The sequence below is a fragment of the Lygodium microphyllum genome, chromosome 24, assembly GCF_053477565.2.
Source record: "Lygodium microphyllum isolate KBCC chromosome 24, Lygodium_microphyllum_v1.1.10, whole genome shotgun sequence".
Lineage (NCBI taxonomy): Eukaryota > Viridiplantae > Streptophyta > Polypodiopsida > Schizaeales > Lygodiaceae > Lygodium > Lygodium microphyllum.
The window spans coordinates 53,820,289-53,846,736 of NC_141158.1; the positions used below are offsets into that span (position 1 = coordinate 53,820,289).

Consider the following 26,448-nt stretch of genomic DNA (forward strand, 5'->3'; position numbering starts at 1 on the left):
CTATCTATCTCTCTCTCTCTCTCTCTCTCTCTCTCTCAATTGCAATGTTTAAAAAACTCAATATGCTTTAATATTAATATTGGTGTGAAGGACCTAAAACTGGTGCGACTAAGAGAATCTAGGTGTGGAATGCCTAGTCGGCAATTTATTTATAATACCCCATACACAAAGAACAAGGTGTTAGAGTTGGGTTGCATGAGTGTTAGTGGGGGGAGTTTGACACCATTCCTCCCACAAGCATTTGGTCACACCTAACATTAGTGGGGGGAAGTAGGGCTATTGAAACCTTGACCTCCTCCTCCTAGAACTAAGGAAATATGCCTTGCTATCGTAAAGTTAGCGGGGCTAACCAATTGGAAATGCAGACAAGCTTACAATGATGTTAAAGTCAACCATCCAACAAGCCCTCAATTTTGAAGGTTGCAACACCCTTCAAAGGGGGTTTTACCCTTCTCTAGAAGACTAATAACTTACTTAGCATTCAAAAGAAATGTTTTTCATAGAAATACCCTTCTACAATAGAAGTGTTAAAATTTTATTAACTTTCAAAAACAAAAATTAACCTTCACCATAGAAATGCTTAAAAATTTGTACCTTTCAAAAGAAGGGCAAAAAAAGTTTGTACCTTTCAAAAGAAAAGTTAAATAACTTTTTAGTCTAGACTCTGAGTCTCTCTTTCTTTTTTGTGGGGGAGGTGGGGGCTGCCACGTGGCACCCGCCCCCCACCTCTCCTTAACTAATAGACTTTAGACTGAAACTTCAATGACTTGCCATTGAATGCAATAAACTCCATGCTTGCACGTCTTTTGCTATCCTTGCTTGCACTGGTGCGACCCAGCCCTTAGTTCTATCACATAAAAAACCAAAAGCGCGAGATGTTATTAGAGACTCTCGTACCTCTTTATCAAAAACTTAAAGGGGCATTCCTTAAATGAGCACTAGGCGCTCCGTGCCTAGATCACTTGCCCCAGCGGGACGGGGGCGTGATTTTTGGGGGGGGGGGTGGATGCTGAACGCGTGGCACCCGCCCCTGCGTTCTCTTTTTTTTTGTGGGGAGGTGGGGGCTACCACGTGGCACCCGCCCCCCACCTCTCCTTAAGTAATAGTATAGATTTGAACGAGCAGTTAAACATCATGTTACAACGTTATCTAGTTTGGTCGCATTTGAGAGTAGGGCTACTGTGGACGTTACTCCAAGCATGGCAACATCCTTCGCCACCTTCATTTCTTCTCACAATCCATCGCCCCTCGCACAGCTTGCCTCTCCACATCCGCAAAAGTCTCTACGCCTCAACGGATTAGCGCCACCAAACTCTCAACAAAGCTTTACCGGCTTCCAAGGTTGTGCCTGTTCTACGTCAAGGCGGCAGATCACTGCCGCAGTGAAGACTGACGCCGCTGCTGATGACCTTCCTGAAACTGAAATTAGAGCAGGCTTGCCGGTCTACAAACCTTCTTCCTATGATGTCTTGATATCAGGTATTGTGAAATCTCAAACTATTACAGCTTTATGCTCATCAGCATGAGACAAAGCCACGAAATAGTCTTAGAATTTTTGTAAAACTTGGAATGCACTGCCGTTTGTATGGGACAAAGCTACCAAATACCCTTACAATCTGTTGAAATTGGAATGCATCCCCGTAACTCGTAGAATTTTGAGCCTCTGAATCAAAAAGTGACCAAGTTTACTTATGGTGTTCGGTCTTCTCTATACAAGTCTCGCTATGTGCATCGCCTTATTGTTCTGCTGACTGATGCAGATGCAACAAGGGCACTGATATCTGCACTTGATGAGAACAAGCTACGGCTGGAGATAGAGTTCCCGTATGTCTCCTGCTTGTTCTATGAGCGCATTGCCATGGAATATTTCAATTTTGTGCGAAAGTGTTTTCTGTTCGTCAATTGACATATTTATTTCACAGTAGCACTCAGTAAGGCTAATGTTTTCTTCCATGATTTCACTCACTTGGGCATATCGTGGTTGAAATGTGATATTCCTCTGATCTAGACCATTGCCTAGCAGCATCTCAGGGTATAAGGTGCGTGGCTTTCTTTTTCCCCTTCTAGGTTTAGATCATGGAAGGATCTTCATTCTTTTCCCCCTATCTCCAGGGTTCATCGGATGAATTTATTGATGCCAATATCCAACTGGTACTTGCTCTTACTCGGAGATTGTATGAGTGGCGTGGCATAACCTGTTGTGTGGTAAGACTATAGTTCAAATCTGATGCTTTCAGAGGAAAAAACTATTGTTCATTGACTTGAGTGGACAATGCAAGTGCATGCAATTGTTAGACTGTACTTGTTCCAAAGTGTCACAGAAATTCAAACTGTGCTTCAAAGCATGAACAAGTTGCGAACTCAAATGTTTATTTGTGACCTTGAAATTCGCTAAACTCTTGCTACCAGGTGTTTCCAGACAAACCGGAAAAACGAAGAGCACTGCGAGTTTTCAGGTCAGCACTTGAATTTGTAAGTGTTGTAAATAGTGGTATCTGCTCCATGCCTATTTAATTCATATTTGAGTGTGTGAATATGTTTGAGCTGTGTGATTGAGGCTATTAAGTAAAGGTATGATAAAATGTTTGCAATTGATAGATTAATATCCACCTATTTACAATAGAGTCCAAGATGGTCACAAATATGGCTGCACAAAAGTTACAGATAAGTTCTTCTCATAAGGTTGAGGGCATATGCTTATAGAAATGGATTCTAGAAAAGATGGTGTGACTGTTCAAGAGTGACCTATCATATGACTTGGTGCAGTTTTGGCTGTCCTGATCCTAGCTGCTGCAATCAGCTATAAGATTGGTCAACCTTCCAATTTCTAAAGTTTTACTCATGAACGGTGTTATATTTCCTCACATCACACTTTCTCTACAAAATTATCTGTAACAGTTTTACAAGTTTGTTACAAATTTTTGTAACAACTAGCAAGCCAAAACTATGATTGGGAAGAGAATTGACTGAAACCATTAAGATTGATAGACTACAAATATCTCTGTATCCAAGGATGGAGGAAGAAAGTATAAACAAAAGGCTGAAAATTTACTGATGTAACAAATGGCTAAAAGTCTATTATCATTTTAGAGGCAAGAAAGCCCGAGTGAAAGCTTTGCATGATAATAACAGTCAATCTCATCAGTTTTTTGCTCGTTTACACCAGAAATACGCTCGGGAAAATATTGTGCATTTGTTAGATGAGCAAGGTGTTATGGTGATTGATCCTGCTTCCATCATTCAAATGTGCATTGACTTTTATAAATATTTGTTGGGACCACAAGAGATTCTTTCTGATGCTGTTCACGTAGCTCGTCGATACATATGTGTTTTGGTTAGTAATCAAGTTAAGCCAGTATGGGTTGATTTGATAGAGGCTGATATTTCAGAGGATGAAGTGGAGGATGTGCTGTCCCATTTACCACGAAGGAAAAGCCTTGGATGGGATGGGCTTCCTAATGAGCTGTTTTTAGCCCATGTTGAGTAGCTTAAGGACCCATTAACTCGCTTGTGTTAGTAAGTGTTGAATTCTATAAGGATGCCTTTAGATTGGAAGATTGCTGTCATTTGGTTATTGCCAAGGTTCCCTTTCGACATCTTTGAAACAATGGAGACCCATTTCTGTTATGGGTTATTTGTATAAAATCTTGTCTAAAATCATTGCCAATAGATTGCAAAAAGTATTTCCGCACTTGGTTCATCCATATCAGGTTGTTATGCTTCAGCTTGATCTTGAAAAGGCATTTGATCATGTCAGCTAGTCTTTCTTACGGCAACTAATGTTCACCATAGGATTTGGTCCTCCCATGATTTCTCTTATTGATAGCATTAGTCGGGGTGTTCTGGCTTGTATTGCACTGAATGGAGGGATCACAGATGAAATTGGCTTGTCTCGGACTCTTCGGCAAGGCTACCCTCTCAACCCTTTGCTATTTGCTTTGGTCACTCACCCGATGCTCTCATTGTTGGATAAGTTGGTTGATCAAGGAGAGAATGTTGGTTTGTCTCTTCCGAGTGGTGCCCAACTTTTGGGTCAATCTTTGATTGATGATTCCTTTATGTTTCTTAAGGTTGATTGCACTAATATTAATCAGGCAATGATCCCATGGAATCTTTTTGCTTTAGCATCGGAACTTCATATTAATGCTCAGAAATCTACACTACTTTCTTGTACGGAGAATGATTTACAGGTTTTGGATTGGCATGGAGTTGTGATTTCTAAAGGAGATATAAACTGACACTTGGGTTATCCTATTGGTGTGGATGTAGCTCCCCGTGCCTTGCTTGATTGGATGTCATCCCGTATTCATGATCGGTTTATGTACTAGAAATCTCGAGGTTGGCCTCTTCATGTGAGACTTAAAGTTGCTCAATGCATCATGATTAGTATGATCTCATTTTTTATGCCATTGTTTCCTTGGACTAAGAAGTTTCTTTTGGAACTAGTTCAGCCTATCCGATTCATGTTGTGGAAAAAGAAAGGAAATCGTTTGGGCCAAGTGTGGATTTCTTGGCAACATGTGACTACTCCTAAAAGGATGGGAGGAGCAGCTTTATTGGATGTTAATTTGCATATGGCTGCTTTGAGACTAGCATTTTTGCAGACACTATGTGTAGAGAGTCATCCCTGGTCAGATATTGCAAAAATTTTCATAAAAAAGACTGGTATCTCTCATGGTAGCATGGTTATTCAAGTTTCTTGGTGACATGTGCTTAATTCCACGAGGCTTGTTAAGGTCTGCTAGTCCTTTTTTCTCTCTCATTTGATTGCATCCTGGCAGGAGATGTTACATTTTGTAGTTTGGCGCCCTCTTGATTTTCGTAAGGAGGAGAATTCACTACAAGGAGAAGTATTGGCTACCCCCAAGTTGTTGGATTGGCCTGGTAAAGATTTGCAGTGAGACAAGTTTAATCGGATGGCTCGTTTGGGGTTGCAGACAATTCATGATGGTGTCATTCCTGGGCAACTCCATTTTTATTCTTTCCGGCGTATTTGTCAATACTTTCGGGTGCCTCGAGGATATCATGACATTTGGTCATCCATTCAGGACATGCTTCTGAGGTTCTCTCCTTTGCCTGCTTTACAACCATCGTCTCCTTGGTGAGATTGGATGTTTGTGCTTCTTGATGATTTCGACAAAAGGTCAACCAACTAGATATATCATCAGATGGTTGAGGCTAAGAGATGGGTCACTGGAAAGGCTAATAAATTATAACATATTCGGGACAACAAAAAGAAGTGGCAAGAAAGATTCATCCAACTCTAGAAGTCAAAGGCTCCTTATCAGGGTAAAGTGTTTATGCAGAGGTTGCTTTTTGGGGGGTCTTCCAATTGGGGATGTGTTGCGTGCTCGCAAGATCTCTGGTTGTCGTTGTGTATTTTGCACTACATGTGATGAGACATTGCTTCATCTCTTTGTCTCTTGCCTTGTTGCTTGACAGATTTGGAGTTTTGTTTCTTGTATGTGGTCCTCGGCGACTTAGCAACGGATATTAGCTCGTTAGTGGATTATGGGAAGGATGACTTCTATGTCTAATTTGCATTCATATTATTCCTGCCTCTTCCATTTCCTTAGATGGACAGCTCTGTGGCATATTTGGCATACTCGCAATGCCTTTATTTTTTATTCAGCCTTGGGCATCCATGGTCATGTGGCCCGTGTTCGTGGTTTAGTGTTATGGCAGATCTCCTCTATGGTTTCACTTGATCTGGCTCTTCTTGACATTGCTGCTCCCTTGTTGGATATTGTTCACTCCACACTAGCTGTCCTTTCTGTGTGATATTTGTGTGTTAGAGTCTTGGTAGCCTTTCATTTGTGTTTGTTTTTTCTTAGCTGACCTGATGTTCTGATGTAAATATCGCTACTTAATTCAATTATCTTCACGAAAAAAAGAGATGGGAATCCAAGTGTGGGCATTTGCCTGCATTTCCATACCAAAGAAAATGCCCGACCAGAATGGGGCATGATTTTTTTAAAAAGCTAAGCTTGATCTATCCCTATTTACAAATACAATCAATGCATGCAACATATACCAACAATCTAAATGAGCCCATACATGATTAAAAGCATTATGATGAAAGGAAAGCTTGATTGATGCTGCCATATGTCCAAAGCATTAAAAAATGCAAGCATTTCAGCCCAATGATGCCTTTCTAGGGCCTACACATGTGAGTGTCCAGATGTGTTATTAGAGGACATCAAGGATTTTTGAGATCTCCACAAATAAAGGTATTATGCAGCCGAGGATAATGATGCAAAAGGCATGGAGGGAAGGATCATTAGACATAACTTGAGATGGAAGCTCATATACAAGGGATGAAGTTTGGTTATGTACAAGGTGCCAAATTTTAGTTGTCTTGCATGAATGAAATTAGAGACATCATGCAAAGCAAGAAATCATTGACAACATTTACAACATTAGTATATGTTGAAATTGGGCTTTGGATGAATCAAAGGGCAATGTATCTTAACTTTGCAAGCACTTAAACTTAAACAAAAAATTTTAGCAGCAGAAAAGCAAAACAAATGTTGGAGCTGGAGCTGGAATGCTTCTACATGAGAACACCAAGACAGATTGGCCCCAAAGCTTGGTGCCCCTTGCAGAGTTTCTTTATCCTCACTAAGAGATCAGTACAACAGTTTATGGATTTGCTGTGCCTTTTGCATCTATCTACAATTACTCTCATCAGCTGAGATGAAACGTGCTAGGTTTGAACCAAATTGGCTGAGGTTCAACAATGGCAAATAAAGGCCAACTTGCATGACATCGGACCTCGCTAGAAATACCTGATCTTATAAAATCTATCATGATAGATCCATCCAATAAGCTGTGAACTTTGGCAAAGTTGCTAGAAGCAGCTCAAAAAACTGCATAGACAGCTCCAGAACACCTTCACCTAGTAGTCAAGTGCCTTTACCCAGCAGCTAGATGCTTGTGTCTATCTTCACCCTGATCCAAACAACTTCACCAAGCTGGTTTCAGCTTTGTTGAGCTTGGACAGCTGTGCCCAGGCTAGCATTTATGTTACCATCATATTTCCACTAGCTGGAGCTGATGCAAATCACAAATCCATCATGTATACAAGCCTCTCAATGCGGTTTTGGGGGGATGGGAGCAAGAAGCCATGGAGGGGGGGTGTATCGCCATCTAGGGCTGCTCGCGTGCATCATGAAGAACAGGTCATGGCCACCCCAAGTGCGCAGAGACTCGCCCTGCACCTAGTCCCACCGGCCGTGGAGGGAGTGGATGATGGAGGTCCAAAGCTCTACCAAAGTCGCATATACTGAAAGGCAGTCCCTGCCAAAAACCACCTGACGGCATGCCTTTCAAATGTGCCACCCTGTAAGATTTTTTTTTTTCTCCCATACCTTTGAGCGCTCTACTGTGGGCTTCAATACTTGGCAGATGGGTAAAGCCTCCAAGCCGACCACTGCACAAGATGCAGCCTCGATGAGAAAAATATGAGAGGAAGTTAGGATCGAAGCTCAGCACAGAAATCAATAGACAGTATGACAGTGAAGCACGACTTGGCCATCTCCACGAGTGACAGATTCTTCCTCTCTACAACCCCATTCTGCTGTGGAGTATAAGTAGTAGCGTACTAATGGACAATGCCCTTTTGCTTCAAAAAAGAATTCAGCATAGAGGACATGTATTCCCCCCCTCGGGCCGAACGGAGAGTCTTAATTTTACAACTAGACTGGTTTTCAAAAAGTGCAACAAAAGCCAAGAATACATCATACACTTCTGAATTTTTGACCAAAGAGTAGAACCAACAAAATCAAGTAAAGTCATCAATAAAAGTCACAAAATAGTAGCATCCTCCCAATGACTTTGTCTGCATAGGCCCACATACATCTGAATGCACTAATTGCAACCTGGCTGTTGCTTTATTAAAAGCAACATCACGGGGAAACGAAAAACGATGCATTTTTTCCAAAATACATCCTTCGCACAAGTGTTCAGGAGGTCTCTCCAATAGTAGAGGTAATCCATCTAGCATCTGTGTACGCTGTAAGAGCATCAAGGTGCCAAAGTTCACATGTCCTATCCGAGCATGCCATAATTCTGCCTGTATCATAGCAGGAGTAAGAGTGGATGCCATGTACACTGACTGATCGTCTAAAAGAGCATCCAACTCGTATAACCCATGATATAAAGTGCCAGTCAAGACCAAAGTCATGTGTCGTTTGTCTCTCACCATGCATCTGTCATCATCAAATGTGACTTGCAATCCACAACGTGCCAAAGAAAAAATAGAGAGTAGATTCTTAATTATGTCTGGCACAAACAAAGCATCCTGTAGGCGGAGAAGAGAGCCATCAATGGGTGTGAGCACAATCTCCCCAATACCTCTAATAAGGTATGATGCATTGTTGGCACATTGTATAGACTTGCCAACTGGAGCCGCACCAACAGAAGCAAATAAATCTCTGCGAGATGTAATATGCCTAGAAGCACCACTGTCAAAAAACCAAGTGCCTGCATCCTTAGTAGAGCTAAATGCACGATCAGCCCAAGAAGTGTCGTAACTGCATTTGTAAAAGCAATAGTCCTTGTTTGCAACAAAGGACGCGGACTCAGTAGCAGTGGAAGGAGCATTAGAAACAGACATTCCTGATTGCTTCTTCTCCTTGGTGATTCACTTTTTGCATTCAGTGATGTAGTGGCCTAGCTTCTTGTAATAATGGCATTTGTCCTTTTTGGCTTGCGTGCCCCCTTGTTTTTTACTTGCTTGTGATGTGTCAGAAGTCCCAGAGCTCTGCGGAGCATTCTTTACTTGGCTGCCTTTGCCCTTCTGTCTAGCCATAAAAGCTTGCTCAGAGGCTATAGCATCTACACCACTATTTCTTCTTGTTTGCCCCTCCTCTAGGAGCAAACTGACTAACTGAAGAAAAGTAATCGACTGTGTGGCAATACTCATGGTGAGGTTTAAGGCTGTATGAAAAACCAAGTATGAAGGAGGTAATGAGTTCAATGTAGTAGATATCATCTGTGCATCCGAATAGTACTCATCAACATTCATGAGTTGCTCACGCAAGTCTTGAATTTTGTTCAAGTGATCCTGAATAGGATCACCCTCATCCATTTTCAATGTCTCTAGCTCTTTCTTGAAAGAGATGCGATCATTTTTTCCTGCAAACATTTGCTCCAAAGTTAGCCAAGCTTCTCGTGAAGAAGCTGCTAAATGAATAGGGGATGATGGACTGCTGAAGTGCCAATGCAATCAGCGACAAAGCTTGTGCATCCCGTGTATCCCATGCTTTTTGAGCTCTTGATCTTTGGGGAAGTGGCTGAAGTGAAGGAGGTTGAGGTGTCCATTGTGCACGTCCTCCTGGAGGAGTAGTTGGAGCCACAACTCCAGGTCTAGCTTCTTCTCCATTGACATAATCCCAAAGATTTTTCACCACAAGCACATTCTTCATCATGAAGGACCAAAGTGAATAGTTGTTTCCATCCAATTTGTCCTCCTTGGATACATAGGTAAAGACATCTCCTCCCTGATTTTCCATGATAATCAATTACCAAAAGAAGCAAAAGAGCAATGTCCAAGCGGGACCAAACTCAAAATCTGAAAATTTCCAAAAATTCCAAGAAGTAACTTTCTGCAATTAGTACATTGAGGTGCACTTTGTGAAAACTGTCTTTAATGCATGCAGTCCAAGGTGCATTCAGTGTTCAACAACATTGTATCAGCAAAATCCCCAAAATTTCTTGCCCAAGATTTGTTCAAAATAGTCTATCAGTGACTGAAAATGCAATACACGTGCCATTGTCCTTAAAAAACACAAAAGCCCCAAAATGTTTGATAAATGTGCCCAAAAATTTGTATCCACCGTGTTCCGGACATGTATCCACAGTTCTGTGTCTGCATGGGTAGAAACTCCCTCTTCCAGAAATTACTTTTGGAATAAAAAAGGAAAAAAGAAGAAGAAAAAATACCTCAGAAATGACGGGTTGACAAGCTAGTAGCCATGGGCACAGGTACAAGCGTAGGCACAGGTATAGGTACAGATACAGGTGAGCTGGCGAGAGGGCGCAGGACGGACAAGCGTCGCAGGGCAAGAAGTGGCGGGGCGGGGCGTGGCGGCGCTTAGCAAGCTGCACTTGAGATGGTAGAAGGCGACGCTTCAGATGGCAGCAAGCTGCGCTGTAGAGGCGGATGGGCGGGTAGCGCTTAGCTGGTGAGTTGCACTCTGACGACGGGGCATAGATGGGCGGTTCTCAGGCGATGGGCGTGCTTGGCCAGAGGCAGCGTGATTGATAGGGCGTGCAACAGTCTACCAGGTGTTCAATTTGACAGGTGGCGCTGTCAAGAAGTGGCCACAGTGGCCGAGGTGGTGCGTACAACAGACTGGCGTGACACCTGTTAGGTGCAGGACGAAGTGCTGCAGGACAGGGCCTAGATGTGGTGGTCTTGGGGCTGTGGCAATAGGGATCAGAACTGGACCTGAGCAGAAGACTCAGCTGAGCTAAACAGAGCCAATGCTCTGATACCAAATGTGAGAGAAAGTCAGGATCGAAGTTCAACACAGAAATCAGTAGACAATATGAGAGTGAAGCACGACACCCAATGGTCTAGACTGAAAGAGTATAAGCTGAAAGTACAAGGTACTTAGGGTTGTAGGGGGTGTTCACACCTGAATACGATAAGTGCCCGTAAGTGTGTGACATAAGTACATACGAAATAATACCATAAGTATAGGGGAAAAAACCTCTCCTACCGAGAGTAAAAAGTGCTCCAGTGTCCTACTGATCACTGACACTCCTATATAAGCGTAGGCATAAGTGAAATACCCAACAAAAATCACGTCTTGCATCTTGGCCTCATACAAGAGGTGACGGCCCTGGCTGACTGCCTACTAGCAAAAAGCCCCCCACGAGATACATCCAAGGCTGGGTGCCACATGGCGGAGAATACTATAGGCTCCTATCCACACGAGTTGTGCTGCCTCGCAAGACCACAGGCAGTACTTTGGAGTTTCCAAGTGCTGCTATGGGCAGTGCTTATAATCTCCATCCTGCTGCATCTAGGCCAATCAACTCCCAACAGCTAGACCCCCATGTGCTAAAAGCCAAAGGAAATATGACACCCTCCTCGACCTCCAGCTGTCCCACAAGCGACGCCAAAATGTTCGACGGAAGGCATCCGTGATGTTATGCTCCACCCAGTATCTGTTGCGCGAAGGCGCCCAATCCATGTCTTCCTGCATCAGTACATGTCTACCAATCCTAGCTGTGTACTCCAAGAACATCAAAAGCTTCTTGGTGACCGCAATGGCTGGCCATAGCCACTCTCCATGATCCCACTCCAACTCATCAAGTGGTGTGCTCTCCCATATCCAAAGGCGTCACTCTTGAAACTCCTCCCAAGGCACATAAGGGTCCAATCGTTAGGACTTCCCCTAGAGTCCGACCACACGGATCCTCCTCCAAGAAAGGACAACAATCCTCATCTTATTGTTCTGTGTAAAGAGCCAAATGCCCCCCATCCTGCACGGTAAAGAAAGTCCTGCAGGGGGCACCACCCACTAGGGATCGTTGAGTCAATCTCCCTCCTCAGCTTAGATGGAACCCTAGATATCGAACGATCTATCCCTTGCTTACCTATCTAAACCCTAGATGGACGCCCCACTTCGTGCTGGAGTCCAGATCTGTAAGAAGACCAACCAACTTTCGCAAGTTGATTTTCACTCCAGCTGCAGTGCAAAATACCTCCAAAGCTAGTCTCACTCTCTCCAACACTCCCTCACCGGAAGTTGCAGGCCACGTAGCCCACTCACTCTTGAGCAGAGGAAATAGGGCATCGCCTCCGCAAAGAGTAGGAACAGGTATGGGGCAAGAGGGCAGCCTTGTCGGTTAGATCTCTCTAGCTGAAACTCCTCCCCCCTCCTACCACCAATGAGAACCTTGCTAGTGGTCGATATGTAAAGTGCCAAAACCTTGTAGATCCATGCCTGGGGGAAACCTAGCCTCGCCATGGTGCCCTCTAAGAAGACCCAATCAACCTTGTCATAGGCCTTCTCAAAGTCTAGGAGAAGTACTGCCAACACTTGACCACTGTGTTGAGCCCACTCGGTCGCCTCGAAAAAAGTGAAGACATTGTCTAGGATGCTTCTATCCTGGACAAAACCTGATTGGGTGTCATGAATGATGTCTAGAAGCACGGGGCGGAGTCAACTCCTGATCATCTTGGCCACTACCTTATAGGCCACTGACAACAAGATGATCAGTCTCCACTAGGATAGCTCCAACCTATCTCCCCCTTTGGGAAGGAGACTAACAAGACCTGTTGATAAACTCCCTAGCATCCGTCCTGAGCTGAAAATCTCCTAAAAGGCTAGTAGTAGGGGGTCCTTCACCACCTCCTAGTAGGTAATGAAGAAGGCCTTAGAAAGACCATCCTCTCCTGGGCATTTCTACCCATCCTATGCATTGAAGGCCTCAGCTAGCTCCTTCTCTGTGAAGGGGTTTAGCAGGGAGCGTCCCATCTCCTCTGTGACCAAGGGTGGAATGCAATCCCAGACCTGCTGTCTACATCGTTGTACTCTAGCTGAGACTGCCTCTTGTTGAAAAAGCTATTTGTAGAAGTCAGTGGCAATCTCCAACACCTCATATGGGCTAGACCAAATCCTCCCGTGTTGATCACTGAGGCTGCGAATCCGGTCTCCTGAGGTGCGAGGTTGATGCACCTGAAAAAATTCCCTGCACATCGTGTCTCCCTTCCACGCTCAAAAAAGTTGCTGTGGTACGGAAGGAGAACTCAAAGCGCCTGTCCAAGGGCGGCGAGGGCTGCCGGTGCACGCACCTCTTGCGTGTGGAGAGTGGGATCCCCTGGAGCCTTCTGGAGTAGTCTTTGCATGGCTGCTAGGTCTCGTTGAAGTGCTCTCTCCTCCTCCCAACTTTGCTGCTTGACTTGGTAGGGCTGCCTCCTAGCAGATCGTGCTCGACTTGGCTAAGGCCTCTGCAACCTCCTCTGCGATTTGGTCTCCCCTGGCCTACTCTCTAGTCCAGAGCTGCTCAATTTGCCTCACCTCCTCCCTCCTGTAGATCGAGTCTGGGATCCGATAAGATTGCGTTCCATGGGCTGAAGTAGGAGCATCAAGAGTAATTAGAGTCGCGCAGTGATCAAACAAAGTGGTACCAGCCAACTAGCCTACCTGGTCTCCACGAGAGCACCCCCACTCTCCCACATAGAACCTGTCGAACCGCTCCACAAGAGCTCCGCCCAGCCGCCTGTATCCCCAAGAGAAGTCGAGCGACCTTTCCCTCCTGTGGAAAGCTAGATCTTGCCAAGCATCACATGCTCCTACTGTGAGGAGGAAGACCTCCCATGCCTCCTGCTCCTCCCCTGTCATACCTTGGTAATCTTTGCCTCTGCCATGCTAGTCCTCTAAGGCCTCTAGGTTGTTGAAGTCTCCTCCAACAATCCAAGAGTCCACCTTTGGGAGTCCTGCTGTGATCTTCACCCAGAACCTGCTGCGTGCCCTAACCTCAATAGGAGCATAAACATTGAGAAATCCAAGGCATGAGTCCCCTATATCCAGTCTGATCCATAGGATTTTCCTTGCCACAATTGTCTTGTGGTCTCGTACACAGGTGGTGAGGTTGGGGCCAATAGAGGTGCATACTCCTCCATTCCTGCCGTGGGCATCAATGGAGTACTCCTTGTAGGTGTCTGAGCTACCTAGAAGTACCTTCCCTACCCGATGGGCCTGGGAGGAGGTGAGCTTGTGCTCTTGAAGAAGTAAGATGTTGATCCATCTAGCAAGAGCAAGTTGTAGCTCCTACCGAATAATCGATTTCCTAGAACCACGTGCCTCACTGTAGTGGAGGTTGTTCACGTTCTAGGATGCTAGGTGTATACTCATGGGGGAACTTGTGACTGGCCGAACAAGCATCTGTTCTGTGTGAAAGCTGCTGATGAAGAGGAAGAGCTATGGGGCATGCGAACGCGCTTAGCCGAGGCTTGGAGGATGAACTCCATTCCCCCATGGTGGCTCTTGGGCGGACCATGGGGGTGATAGATGCTCCAAGCGGTACCACGAGAGCGTCTATTAGCCAGGCTGAGCGGCGTGACTCTGTACACTGGTAGAAGTGGGCAGCCTATGCGAGGGGCCACTCGATCACATCCATCAATGAACTCGACTGTGGATGGGCTCGAAAAATAATGCTCAGATGTGGGACCTCAGCTCCAGCCCATAGGCTCCAGCCCACCAATTAATGTCCATTGTGCACCCTGGCCACTGCTGGGAAAAGAGTGCTAGTCCTCCTTCTCCCATCCACTGGGAGATATGGTCTGCAACGTGGCCCCTCACCTCCTCCTGTATCTGTGTCATTGTCCAGTCTCGTGAATGAGAGGTCTAAAAGAAGAAAGCATAGTTTGGTCCATCCAGTGGTGCAAGTAAATGGACCTTGCCTCTCCTTGGCTTGTAAATCACGAAGATCCCCATCTCTAGAGGTAGTAGAAACTCTCTGCGCTCCGCAACTCTCAAATAAGACCACGGACCACTATGGAAAAACTCTTGGGGGGGCAATTGCGCCTATCAAGGGAAGGTGTGACGGGCGGCTGGACCAGATGAGTTGGTGGCTGTGTGGGGAGGGGGGCAGCTAGGCTGCTGGTGAGGAGAGGATGTGGGCGTGTGAAGCTAGTCACCCCCTGTGGGAAGGGGAGGAATCAATTGGGGGGGGGGGGGGGGACACATGTACTAGGTGAGGATCAGGCGGGACTGATTGGCGGGGGCGGCCTGAAAGAGTGTCTACCTGCCTTAATCTCAAGAAACTTGGGTATGTTCTTTGTCTTTTAAAACGATCCGTACCTTCGGGACTCGTGCGGCTGTCACTGCATCCGTGAAGGAGGGAGGAAGAACTGTGCCGAAAAGCCGTCCAAAGTCCTCCACTAATTGATCGTACTCTACTGCCAATTCAGGGAATAGAAGGGTGACCAGGTGTCTAGGAAACCTTTTGTGGAGCTTGAACTCCTCTACTATGAAGCCACTATACCAAGGAACCATGTAAATGACCCCCTTCGTGGAGGCATAGGTGAGCTATCCACTAGCTCGGGCTGCATCCACGGAGGTGAGTTGAACCATGAAGATCCCCTGACCCATGAGAACTTCCTCTACAATCTTCATTGTGCCAATGCGTAGCGTGGAGTGAAGCCAATCCCGAAGCTGGGCCCTGGATGGAGAGTGTCCTACGATCTGTCCATAGATTGCTGTTTCTTTCAGTTCCAGCTCTGTGGCATGGACAGAAAGAAGCTGTTCCTCAGAGAGGATGACACGCAAGGTGTTTGACTAGGGGGCACTCACAGAATGCTCCGGCGTTTGACCAAAGGTTTCCATTGCGCGTCACTACTGGGGGACTACCAATCTAGCTATTGTGATACCGGGGGGAATGTTGCTACAGGCGGAGGGAGCAACGAATGCTAGTGGTATGAACGTGCAGCATAGAATGGAGGCACCGGAGTAGGTCAACTCTGGGAGGTCTTTTGTGCGTGAGGCAGAGGGTGGAACCGCCACATCAGGTCAATAGCTACTTAGAATGGTCCCTTCTACAAGCCCAATTAGGACTGCCAATGCGTTACAAGGGCATCGATTCACATATCAATATCTTTTCTTGGAAGTCAAATGTGATGGAATGCAGAACCATCTCCCCTATGTCACTGATTCAAAATCAGGCAATTTCCCCATTCTAAAGATTGCAAACTTGGAAGAGGTGGAATATGTGTATGCCACTCCTTTGTCCTTCAAAAACTTCTCAAGTTGCTGCTGCACCGTCTCAGGATCAGTGGTCTCGCATTCAATCTCAAAATTTTCCAAAATCGAACTGCGTCTCATCGAGCTCCAACACCTAGCCTTCTCAATCGAAGATGTTCCGCTCATTCCTGAAGGCCCCCAGGCAAACAAAACTCTTCTGATAATGCAGAGCTCGGGCAGATCTGACGGACCTGGCGAGCTTGGGCTAAGGTGTTGGGTGCTGGTGGCATTCAGTAGGTGGCACCTGGGGCAGGGACAAGGAGCGTAGAGCTGGAGCGCACCTGTAGCACTGGCGGTGCCTCCAAAATAGGGCAGCGTTGGGGAGTTGATCATGCAGAGGGTGGCACAGGGGAGTTGGTTGTGCAATGGGCAGTGCTGACAGGGGTGCTGGAGGCGGAGGCGGACACGGCCAGGCGGCTGGCACATGTACGGGCGGCGGGTGACTACTCAACAGGCGCTGCTAGAGGCAGCATGGCTCTCCAAACGGGTCCTCCCACTAATAACGTCGCGCAAGAGGAAGATAAAGCACGAAACCTTTGCAACCTTGAAGATGAGGAAGAAGATGTTGGTCAGTTGCCACCTTGAAGATGAAGCACACCACCTTGAAGAGGAAGAAGATGTTGATCAGTCGCACATCGGGAAGATGAAGTACGAAACCTTGAAGACGAAGTTAGAGCCAAAACTCTTGCTGACATGAGGTTTTTATGTCTTTTGTGTTCTACGTTCAGTTGACAAATAACGTATTGTAGCTAATAAATGCTTTTTCTCATTAAAGCATTGTTTCTGGTTTTATGAGAGTTGTGTCTTCTTTAGGTGAAAGAGTTAACAAACTATCATGGTTTAAAAAATATTTCTATGCTTCTTTGTTAGATAGTTTAATTTTAAAAAGGATTGCTATCAATTCATTTCCCTTATCAAGGTTAGGTATGTTCATGTCTAGGAGAGGGTGTCAGTTAGGTATGTTTTTCAAGTTTGGATATGCTGTTCATGTATGGGGTATATTCATCATGTTTGGGGGACATGGTGTCAATTGGCTTTTGTAAAATTTCATAGGTGTGTCTCTAAGGTGGCCATGCTTTTGTTAGATTACCTGCACTTACTTTTGGCTGTTTATTGATTCCATAACACTTGAAAGGGTTGGGACTGATAAATTTTTGGTATCCGCAAAATGAACAGATGACTGGTGTTAGTTTTGGAACGTTGGATGATGTGCCAAGTGGAACAGGGGTCAGTTTCTTTAAAACTTTACGAAATGCGTTGGACTTTGATTTTGAAAATGATGATGAAGGTATGCTATCCTTTTGTCTTGAATTGTGCTGAGATGTGTAGAACCTGAGTTGAATGAGCAACACTTTGTAAAGTGATTTGATTAGTCTGTGTCAAAACTTCAGCATCAACTTTATGTTATGTTTTCAGAAGAACTTTTTCTTGAAGGCATAGTAGAACGCTCGTGTTTTGCTGCTATAGAATGAAAACCCATCCATGCTAGCTGATTTGGTCTTAAGGTTGAGTAGAAGGGCAACTTCCTTTTTCTTGGGTCATTGAGTGTACCATTGTTCTATTTCAAAAATCTGAAAATTCTTAGGTGTAAATACTGTGAGATAAAGTTGGAAAAGGTCGGCTGGTCTTGACTTTGGCTATGTTTTGGACTGGAGGTATTTAACAAAGCCCTACAAGGTAGGGTGGATGGAGTACTATATAGGCAGCCTATGAGATTTACTAAGACTTGCATCTAGGATTTTGTTGAAGTTTTCTCCCAATTTCTACCTTATTGGCCACATCTATGGGGTACATTCAAGCTTGAACTTCGTGAATTTTGGCAAGAACACATCCAATTAGTGTTGGCAATTGGCCAAGGAGCCTTTTAATGAGGCAGGTATTGCCAAGGCTGGGTAGGATGAGATGGCCTGATTAGTAAATGCCAAGAAAAAAGGAACTGGAGGGTGGAGTGATGTGAAGAAAAGCATGGTCTGGGTCTATCTAATGGAGCAGCGTTGTCCACCTTGAGCTGTACATCCAGGATAGGAACCCCTCTGAGGCCTGGAAGAACCAAACTTGGCCTCATCATCCATACATTGGTAGCAGTCTTTGTAGTGATAGCCTCTCCAACCACCATGGCTGCATGAAGGGGATTCCCTTCTGTGTGGGGACTTGGTACCCTCATCATCATCATTGTCATGACTACCAGTCTATTGCTTCTTGCTGCATCCTGGACCACAGTGTGAGGAGAAAAGGGCAAGCAATCAGAACAGACCCTGATCCTATCAGCCCCATAGTAGACCAGTAGAGAGCAACATGAAAGCAATCAACCCGGCCCAATGATACTGCCTATGTAAGCTTCCTAGGATCAAATCCCACACCTCAATTATCTCTTAACAACAAAACCAAAGAGAGAGGTCCCACAGATCTACTACAAAAGTTTATCACTTGTAGACTTTTTTGTCAGGTTTAAAACTTCATTCTCAGCATTCAACATTCAGAAGCATAATAGTGCTCACAAAGATAGGTCAGAGAAATTTAAGAAGTCTGCATTCTTCAAATAGCTAATTACATTGAAATTATTATCCGCTGACATTCTGAACTGATCTAATCATTGAAACGTGAAATTCTTGAAACAAGCATGCTTAACTGAAGGCAGGCTGCTTTGAGATGCTGTAATTAGTTCTTTCCACAATAGATGAAGACCTGGTCCTACAAAGATGGCAATCAGAGCAAGACTACAGACCATAAGATAATTTTCTTTTCATGTATTTGCTACCAATTGTCCCTGCTGTAATTCTGTTCTCATAGATCGATGATAGACCTGCAATTAGCTGAAAGACTTGGTCTGCAATTTCAGCTTTTTGCAGACTTGCTTCGTTCTAGACCATCTCAGATCTGCTATAAAAGGTCTGCATACTGCCTGCAATCTGATCTGAAAAGCCTTGAATAAAATATTGTTTGAGACATTGCTGCTGCTAGAGTTATAGACCTGCTACTATTTACAGTTCCAACACGAGTCTATTAAATTAATTTTAGAACTGAAAGTCTACCAATAACAGAGAAAGAGCAATGAATTTTTTTCTACCACAAAAAAGTCTTGCTATATATACAGAGATGAAACCTGGAGAATTGGAGTGGACGAACTGATGTATGCTCAGCATAAAGCAAATATCTCTGCTTGGAAAGTACACTTGAATTCACGGCATATACAAGAACTGATTGAGTATGGAAATTGCCCCTAGTGAATGGTTCTAATTTATGTTGGTGTGGTTGGAGAACTTTACAAGGCCATGAGGTATATTTCAAGATACAATGGACACTACTTAGACACTTGATGTTGAACATTGAGCAAATAATAATTAGGAATTTACTTTGGGTACTGCTTCAAGGCGTTGGAAATTTTGTGGAATAAAAACATACGAAATTCTAAGAAACAAATGGGACATTAAGGGCTACATGGAGAAATAAAGTTAGATATTGTTAAACCTACTAAGCCTTAGTCATATATTTTCATTAAAACAAGAGACAAAAACCTTGAATCTCTAACTGGTTTGATTTTTCACCACTCAATGGCCATAGAAGAACCAACAGCTCCTTCAAATTTCAAAGGGGTAGAAGCAACAATCTCTTTGTGCAAGATACTATGAAATTAATATAACTTGTATAATTTGTCTTGAACCTGATGGATGACTTGAATGCATGAAATGAATCAAGCAACATTTGCATCTGTACATAACATAATCATCATCCTGGAACTGTTGAAGATAGATGATACTAGGCATTCCATAGCTTACCAAGCATACTTAGGACATTGAATTGAAGTTATTTTCACAAAGCATGATTTTACATTTTACTTATTGTATACTTGAGCACAAGTTTTGAAGCTTGGAACCCTTCTAAGCTTATGGAATTTACAAACATCATATGGAGTGACAACAATGTTACGGATTTGTCTCAGTTAATCACTTGTTGTACATGCACTGTGAGATTAGGTTCTTCTAACCTTAAGTTGCCAAGCTACTCTTCCAGCTGGTAATGGCGAATGTTGTTTGTTCTCGCATACCTATACTTGCAAATAATATGAAAGAGACTGAGTGGTCTTATGTTTACTTGCTATAGCAAATACCCTTTTGGATATGAGAGAAATAAGAGCAACCAAAACCATATACCCAACTGCAATATGATCACACTCATCTGGGAGTGGAACGGTACCTTTAATGACATCCTAGAGTGAAAGCATCTTCAGGATTGACTTGATGGACCTCTTCCGTATCTCAAACTTGTTTCTAGTCATTTTGACAATGGGGAAGCCATGATAGTAGCAAAAAATGCCAAAGTCAGCAGGTGAGAAATCTGCATAAGGCAAATACTGATGGTTCCCTGGAATCAAGGCTGCAAAATGCAGCTGTAAATGCTGTCGCCAGGGGTAGAAAAGCTGAAAATGATGTCAAATTTACAATATGCAGATATGATGCTGACAATAGGAGTTGTAGGAGTGACACGTGCTGCCGCTTGGACTAATACTGCTTTTTGACTATGCTGGTTTGACTAGAGCTGCCATTTGACAGCAAATACACAGCCTCCCACTGATGGGAAGGCTGTTCAGCAGTAGAAAATTCAGGAAATGGTGAGGAAGTGCATTGAAACAGGGAAAGGCTGATGTTATCCTTTCCTGCCAGTGAAAAAGCATTTCTCTGCCTCAAACTGTGCATACACCATGTCAATTGTGCTGGGGTGGTCGTCAGCCGTGTTGAGAATGTTGCCCTGATAAGGGCGGTGTGAGAATACACATGTTCTGGGGACAAGTTGGTCAAAAAGAAAGTGAATAAAAGGCACTCGGAATTATGTGACTAGGTATCAGATAAGGTAAGTAGTATCTGTCAAAGGGGTGTGAGAATACACATGTTCTGGGGACAAGTTGGTAAAAAAGAAAGTGAATAAAAGGCACTCGGAATTATGTGACTAGGTATCAGATAAGGTAAGTAGTATCTGTCAAGAATACACATGTTCTGGGGACAAGTTGGTCAAAAGAAAGTGAATAAAAGGCACTCGGTATTATGTGACTAGGTATCAGGTAAGGTAAGTAATATCTGTCAAAGGGGTGTGAGAATACACGTCTGGGGACAAGTTGGTAAAAAAGAAAGTGAATAAAAGGCACTCAGAATTATGTGACTAGGTGTCAGATAAGGTAAGTAGTATCTGTCAAAGGGGTATCTAGCTTGTCATGCTCCATGTAGGTGTATTGTATATGGAACCAAGCTACTAGTTTTCCCTATTATGCCTGTTATTCGGTGTTTTCCTTGATCATTGTGCTGCTACAGGCAAAAAGTGTTTTCCCTATTATGCCTATTATTTGGTGTTTTCCTTGATCATTGATTGCTACAAGGCAAGGCTTGTTGCCAAAGGGTATGCCCAAAGGCATGGGATTGACTATGATGAGACCTTTGCCCCCACTTCACTTATGACAACCATTTGCAATGTCATTGCATTGGCTGCTCTCTTTGAGTGGCATGCACATCAGTTGGATTGAAGACTGCCTTTTGAAGGCAATCTACAGGAGGAGGTTTACGTCACACCACCTCTTCTCTTCTCTCTTGCTATTCATTGTTCATTGTGAGTGTGCGTGGGTGCAACTGAGCATCGATGGTACAATTGGCAGCTATGAGGATTTTGCATTTGCTCAAGAGCATACCAAATAGAGGTTTGTTCTTTAGAGTAGGTACATCTGATCCAGATCTTATGCTGCATGTCTTTAGCAATTCCAATTGGGCAGGAGATGATTGTTGGAGGTCAACTATAGGCTATTGTTTCATGTTGAGGTTGTGTACTGTTTCTTGGAGCAACAAGAAGCAACCAAAAATGGTCCTTTCCTCAACAGAAGCAGGGTGTTGAACAATATGTATTACGACATGTGAAGCACTGTGGCTGCATAAACTGCTAGGTGAGCTTGGTGGATCTCCTCAGAGCCATGTGGCAACCAGAGTTGCATAGCTTTTGCTTGGAACCTAGTGTTTCACACACACCAAGCACATAGAGATCTAGTATGATTACATCAGGGAGAAGATATTGGATGGTAGATTCATAGTGGAAGAAGTTATCAAATAGTACAGCCTTCCTCTATTGGAGCAGAGTATGGAGCAACATGTACTGCCACATGTGAAGTAGTGTTGAGTGCTAGGTGATGTTCTTAGAGCCATGCTACAACCATTCTATGTGACAATTAGAGTTGTATAGCTTATGCTTGGAATCCCGTGTTTCTCGCACATACCAAGCATGATGGATCTAGTATCATTACATTAGCAAGAAGATATTGGATGGCACAGTCAAAGTGGAGTATTGCAATATTGAAGACAATTTTGTAGACCTTATTACCAAAGCTCTTCCTCATGCCATGATAGATTTGCATTCCAGATCTCTTAGTTTCATGACCCATCCAGGATTTGAGAGGCAGAGGATCGACTCCTGCTCATGCCAGTTCATGCCCAGCTGGATAGCATTTTGGGCAGTTGGTCAGTATTCATGAGTAGTCAGCCAGTGTACAGCAGAGTAGAGAGTTTCATGCAGCATTTCTGATGATTGTTTTATTGTTTATGTCATCTATGACAGCCGGTTGGCCCATTCTCAAGTCTAACTTGGCTGTAGGATTGCTGTATATATTGCATATCTTTTTCAGTTAGCAAATCCATTAGCTTTAGGAAGTAAGCTTTAGGCATTAGAATCAACCTCAAGTTCAATGCCACATGTGGAACAATAAATATTACCATGGGAGAGAAAACATTTGGATCCACACAACGTATTTCAGCTGGCTAAAATGCAAATGCTTTCCCATGCCTAACGAAGATTTGCATAAAATAGTCTCTTTCAGTAGGCAAACGAAACCCTTCTGCACCAACTTTCGTTTCTTGTAATGTTTCAACTATAAATTGATGACCTATATCTTTAGGATCCTTTAAACTTGGCTGCCTGGACATTATCTCATTCAAATCCTCACTATTTGATGGAATTAGCAAAGCAATTGCTTTCTATCAATTGTCTTATATTTTATCTCTACAACTACCTCAGCCCATTGTAATCCTTCCTGTTGAGAAAACAATGCTATAACGTCATACATGTCCAAAGAACATACTAATAACACTTTAATTTGAGTCTCATTTTCTACATGTATGGTTGCTGAAATTTCAGCCATAGTGTCAGTAATATGCAGCCCATAAAAGAAGCCTAAAATACCTTCATTTTTATCTAACAACCCCAATGCTCTCAGTTCCTTAGCATCCCATTTCATCGATATTATAATGATAAGATAGTTTTTGTAACTAATAACAATAATCTATTGTTAGTATCCCAAGTATACAATAAACACCTTCTTTGTACATGCCATTTTGAAGGCCTTTTTAGAATCTGAGTATGTTTAATATTATAACAATAAGATAGTTTCTGTAACTAATTACAAGAATCTATTGTTAGTATCCCAAGTATACTTATAATTAGTGATAAAAAGTAGGTATGAAAAAAATGTAAGAAATGTTTTGCTACTAGTCCATCCTCATCCTGTGCTCTCCCATCTCGTAATCTATAAATTGCATCCCTAACCATTTTCCATATGAAGAAAGACCACTGTGTTGGCCTACAAGCTTGTGGGGGCTACATAGATGGCTGTCCTGGCAAGTCATACAGCTATCTCCCATAGTCAAGCCAAGCATCTGGTGATGTAATTTGTATGGGGGGCTGTCTTTCATGAAACATCTTCCATACGCTCTTGCTATCCCGCCCCAAAAATAGCTGATATATCTTTGCTTCTACTTTCGCTAAGTAGTCTCATTTCTTCTTCCGCACAAGGCATTTGAAGAATGTCTTTGCTTGGCGACCCTTCTTCGCAGGTTCAAATCGTGCCTCTCAATGCCATCTAGATGCTTTGCACTTCTTCTATAGAGATAAAGACGTCACAGTGAACCTTGGGAAGACCAAAACCATGGTTTTCAATACTTCAACAGCATGGGTGACTAGATCTATGTACTAGTTCACATTTGGGAGAGAGATACTAGAGCATGTGAGGGAATATGTCTATTTGGGAGTCACCTTCTCCGGCCCATGTTTTTCTTTGAGAGGGGCATTAGAGGCATGTTTGGCACGTGGATACGCAGCACTAGGGGCACTCGAGAGTCAATGTGCTCACATACAGTTCTAGGAGCCCCGTGTCAAACTCTGGTTGTTTGACACCCTAGTCACACCTGCATTACTATATGGAGCAGAGGTATGGGGTTGCAGTTTGTATCACATGCGTCTTATTCCACTCACTGATCAGATTGGAGTAGAGAGGGATTATTATGATGGTTGGGATAGCATGGAAAGGCCATTGACCATGATGATAGCACGCATGATTAGGAGTATGTCCTCCACTCCACATCCCATTGTCAGAGCAGAGCTAGGGACAACACCTATAGTTACGGCAACACTCTTCAGGCAGTGACCTTTTGGCACAGACTATGGGAACTTCCACGCCATAGATACTGTAGATTGGCACTAACCTCATCTAGACAACTAGCAGGAGGAGGCGAGAAGAACTGTTGGTTTTCACAGATGGCTATTTGGATGAGCCTACATGGTTTGGATATTAACCGTCTTCCACCTTTGGATTATAGCCTTGACTGCCCTACACTTTCTCTGAGCCGATCAGAGTTGAACCAGGTGATTAGAGCTAATATCTTGAGGATTGAGACAGCAAGGACATGGATCCATCCACCACTCTCTCTAGGATCGAGGATGGAGTTCTATAAGAGTCATTTCTTGTGTCTCTCTAATGATGGTTTCACTATTCGGCCAGCATATATGGACACCCATCTCTCCCATAGCGTACGGGTTGCTATCAAACAGATTTTCCCCTCCTCACATAGGCTTCAGATAGAGACATTCAAATAGACAAAAACCCTAGTAGAGGATAGGACTTGCCAACTTTGTGGTTGAGAGCTTGAGACGGAGGAACACTACATATGTAGATGCACAGTATACTATGACATACAAGGACAGTACCACTATCTCTTCTGTGATGGATTTGGACCTCTTCGCTGCGTCATGGAGTACGAGGACCAAAGATGTCTAGGTCTTTTCCTCTTGGAGCTCGAGAGGCACCGAACTGCACTACTACGAGACTGGAGGCCAACTCACCCAGAGGGACACACACAGAGAGCAGTGACAGACTTCTTCTACAGAGCCGACCCTACTGACACTCCCAGCCTAGCAAAGATAGAGCTACCCCGCCAAACACCTTACACGCCACACCATGGAGTCACATTGGATAGAGCCATTTCCCTTCGTCGAGCACGACGACCCTGTCTACCAAGACCACGTCTGAGGAGGCCAGACCACAGTCGGATTAGAGCCATTATCACGAGACACCAAAGACTCACCACCAGGCATATCAGTGAAGCAGCTAGGGACTGCATCATAGCTGAGATCATGTGTAGATCTTGAGATCAGCTACAGCCCATAGTCTCCACCACACTTTTGTACATGGTTCTATCAGATCTGGTTCTCCTTTCCTTTCCTTTTCTTTTCTATCGATGGAACAACACTACACATGGTTCAACCCTAGTATAGTCCCATCGTATAGTTATTTTCAGTATTGTTTCATAGGCCACCCACTTTTTTGTAATGTTATCTTTACCTTACTGATGAGATGACATTAGACATGGATGTACTCTGGATTTTGTCTCATAGGCCACATTGGCCTTATGTAGACGTTAATATACCATTCATTCATTCTTTCTCACACACACACAAAGCATTTGATGCACATAAACATCCACTAGTTGCTAGGTACACTCATGAGTTTAATATTTCAAAGCATTATGGCAATTGTGAAGTCCATATATAGTTGTTTCCTAGGCACAGAGAATGAGTATGGGGCAATGTCATCAAAAGCCTGTGTAGGCTGCTGTGCTTTTGTGTCAAAGATGGGAATCAAATGCTTGTGGGATATGCAGGCTGCCTGCCTTGTGTGTACGAGTGCTGTTATGTTGTGTCTGGGAGGTTATTGTGTTTCAGGTGTGTGAGGAGCTACTAAGAGGCTATAGCTTGCTCTGCGATGAAAACCTCACATTGCTGTTGAACATGCCCAAGCTGTACTATGATAGCATTCCATTCGCATCTTTCAGCTGTACTTAATGAAGGTTGTGCTTTCGTTCTCTAAACATCAGCTATATAAGACGAAAGTTATTCGGTGTATTTGTCTGACAGCATCTCCTGAGATGATGCTGTGAAGGAGTTAATTTAGAGTTCAGATTCTACTCTATAGACTCATTGAGCACAAGCAGACGATATGATTCCTACTGAAAGACATGCTTTTTTAGTGGCATTGCTTATTAGATGGTTATACAGCTTATTTGTATTCTTTGTTTGAGCTTACAATGAATTTAGAGTTAATGACCAAAATACTTTACGTGCTGGAGTACAGTTTATGTTTTCCTCCTTAATACACACTTCAAATGTACAATTTTTTACGTGAATGTGCAAAAGTTAATTGGTGAGACATTGATTCTGTAGAGATTTTTAAATCTTCAGGGAAATGGAAAAACAGTGAGGCTCCTTCTTTGTACATTTTTGTGAACTGCAGCACCAATGAGCTACCGGCGGTGGAAACTTACGTGGTAAGCTTCTGGCTCTTTTGGGATTCTGGTCTCATTCATGAGAACTGTCTGTCAATTTGACT

The 26,448-nt window shown here is 43.7% G+C and overlaps 1 protein-coding gene across 2 annotated transcripts in view; it reads left to right on the top strand.

Annotated features, from left to right (window-relative positions):
* The first annotated feature begins 1,142 nt into the window (after positions 1-1,142).
* Positions 1,143-26,448, top strand: part of LPA3 (Low PSII Accumulation 3) — a 30,823-nt gene continuing 5,517 nt past the window's right edge. For both annotated transcript variants that reach the window (XM_087665678.1, XM_087665679.1), the window contains exons 1-7: positions 1,143-1,479; positions 1,761-1,824; positions 2,009-2,039; positions 2,113-2,205; positions 2,410-2,472; positions 16,938-17,049; positions 26,301-26,386. In XM_087665678.1, the coding sequence (XP_087521804.1) occupies positions 1,200-1,479; positions 1,761-1,824; positions 2,009-2,039; positions 2,113-2,205; positions 2,410-2,472; positions 16,938-17,049; positions 26,301-26,386 (729 nt within the window). In that variant the 5' untranslated portion in view covers positions 1,143-1,199. The remainder of the gene's footprint in view (positions 1,480-1,760; positions 1,825-2,008; positions 2,040-2,112; positions 2,206-2,409; positions 2,473-16,937; positions 17,050-26,300; positions 26,387-26,448) is intronic.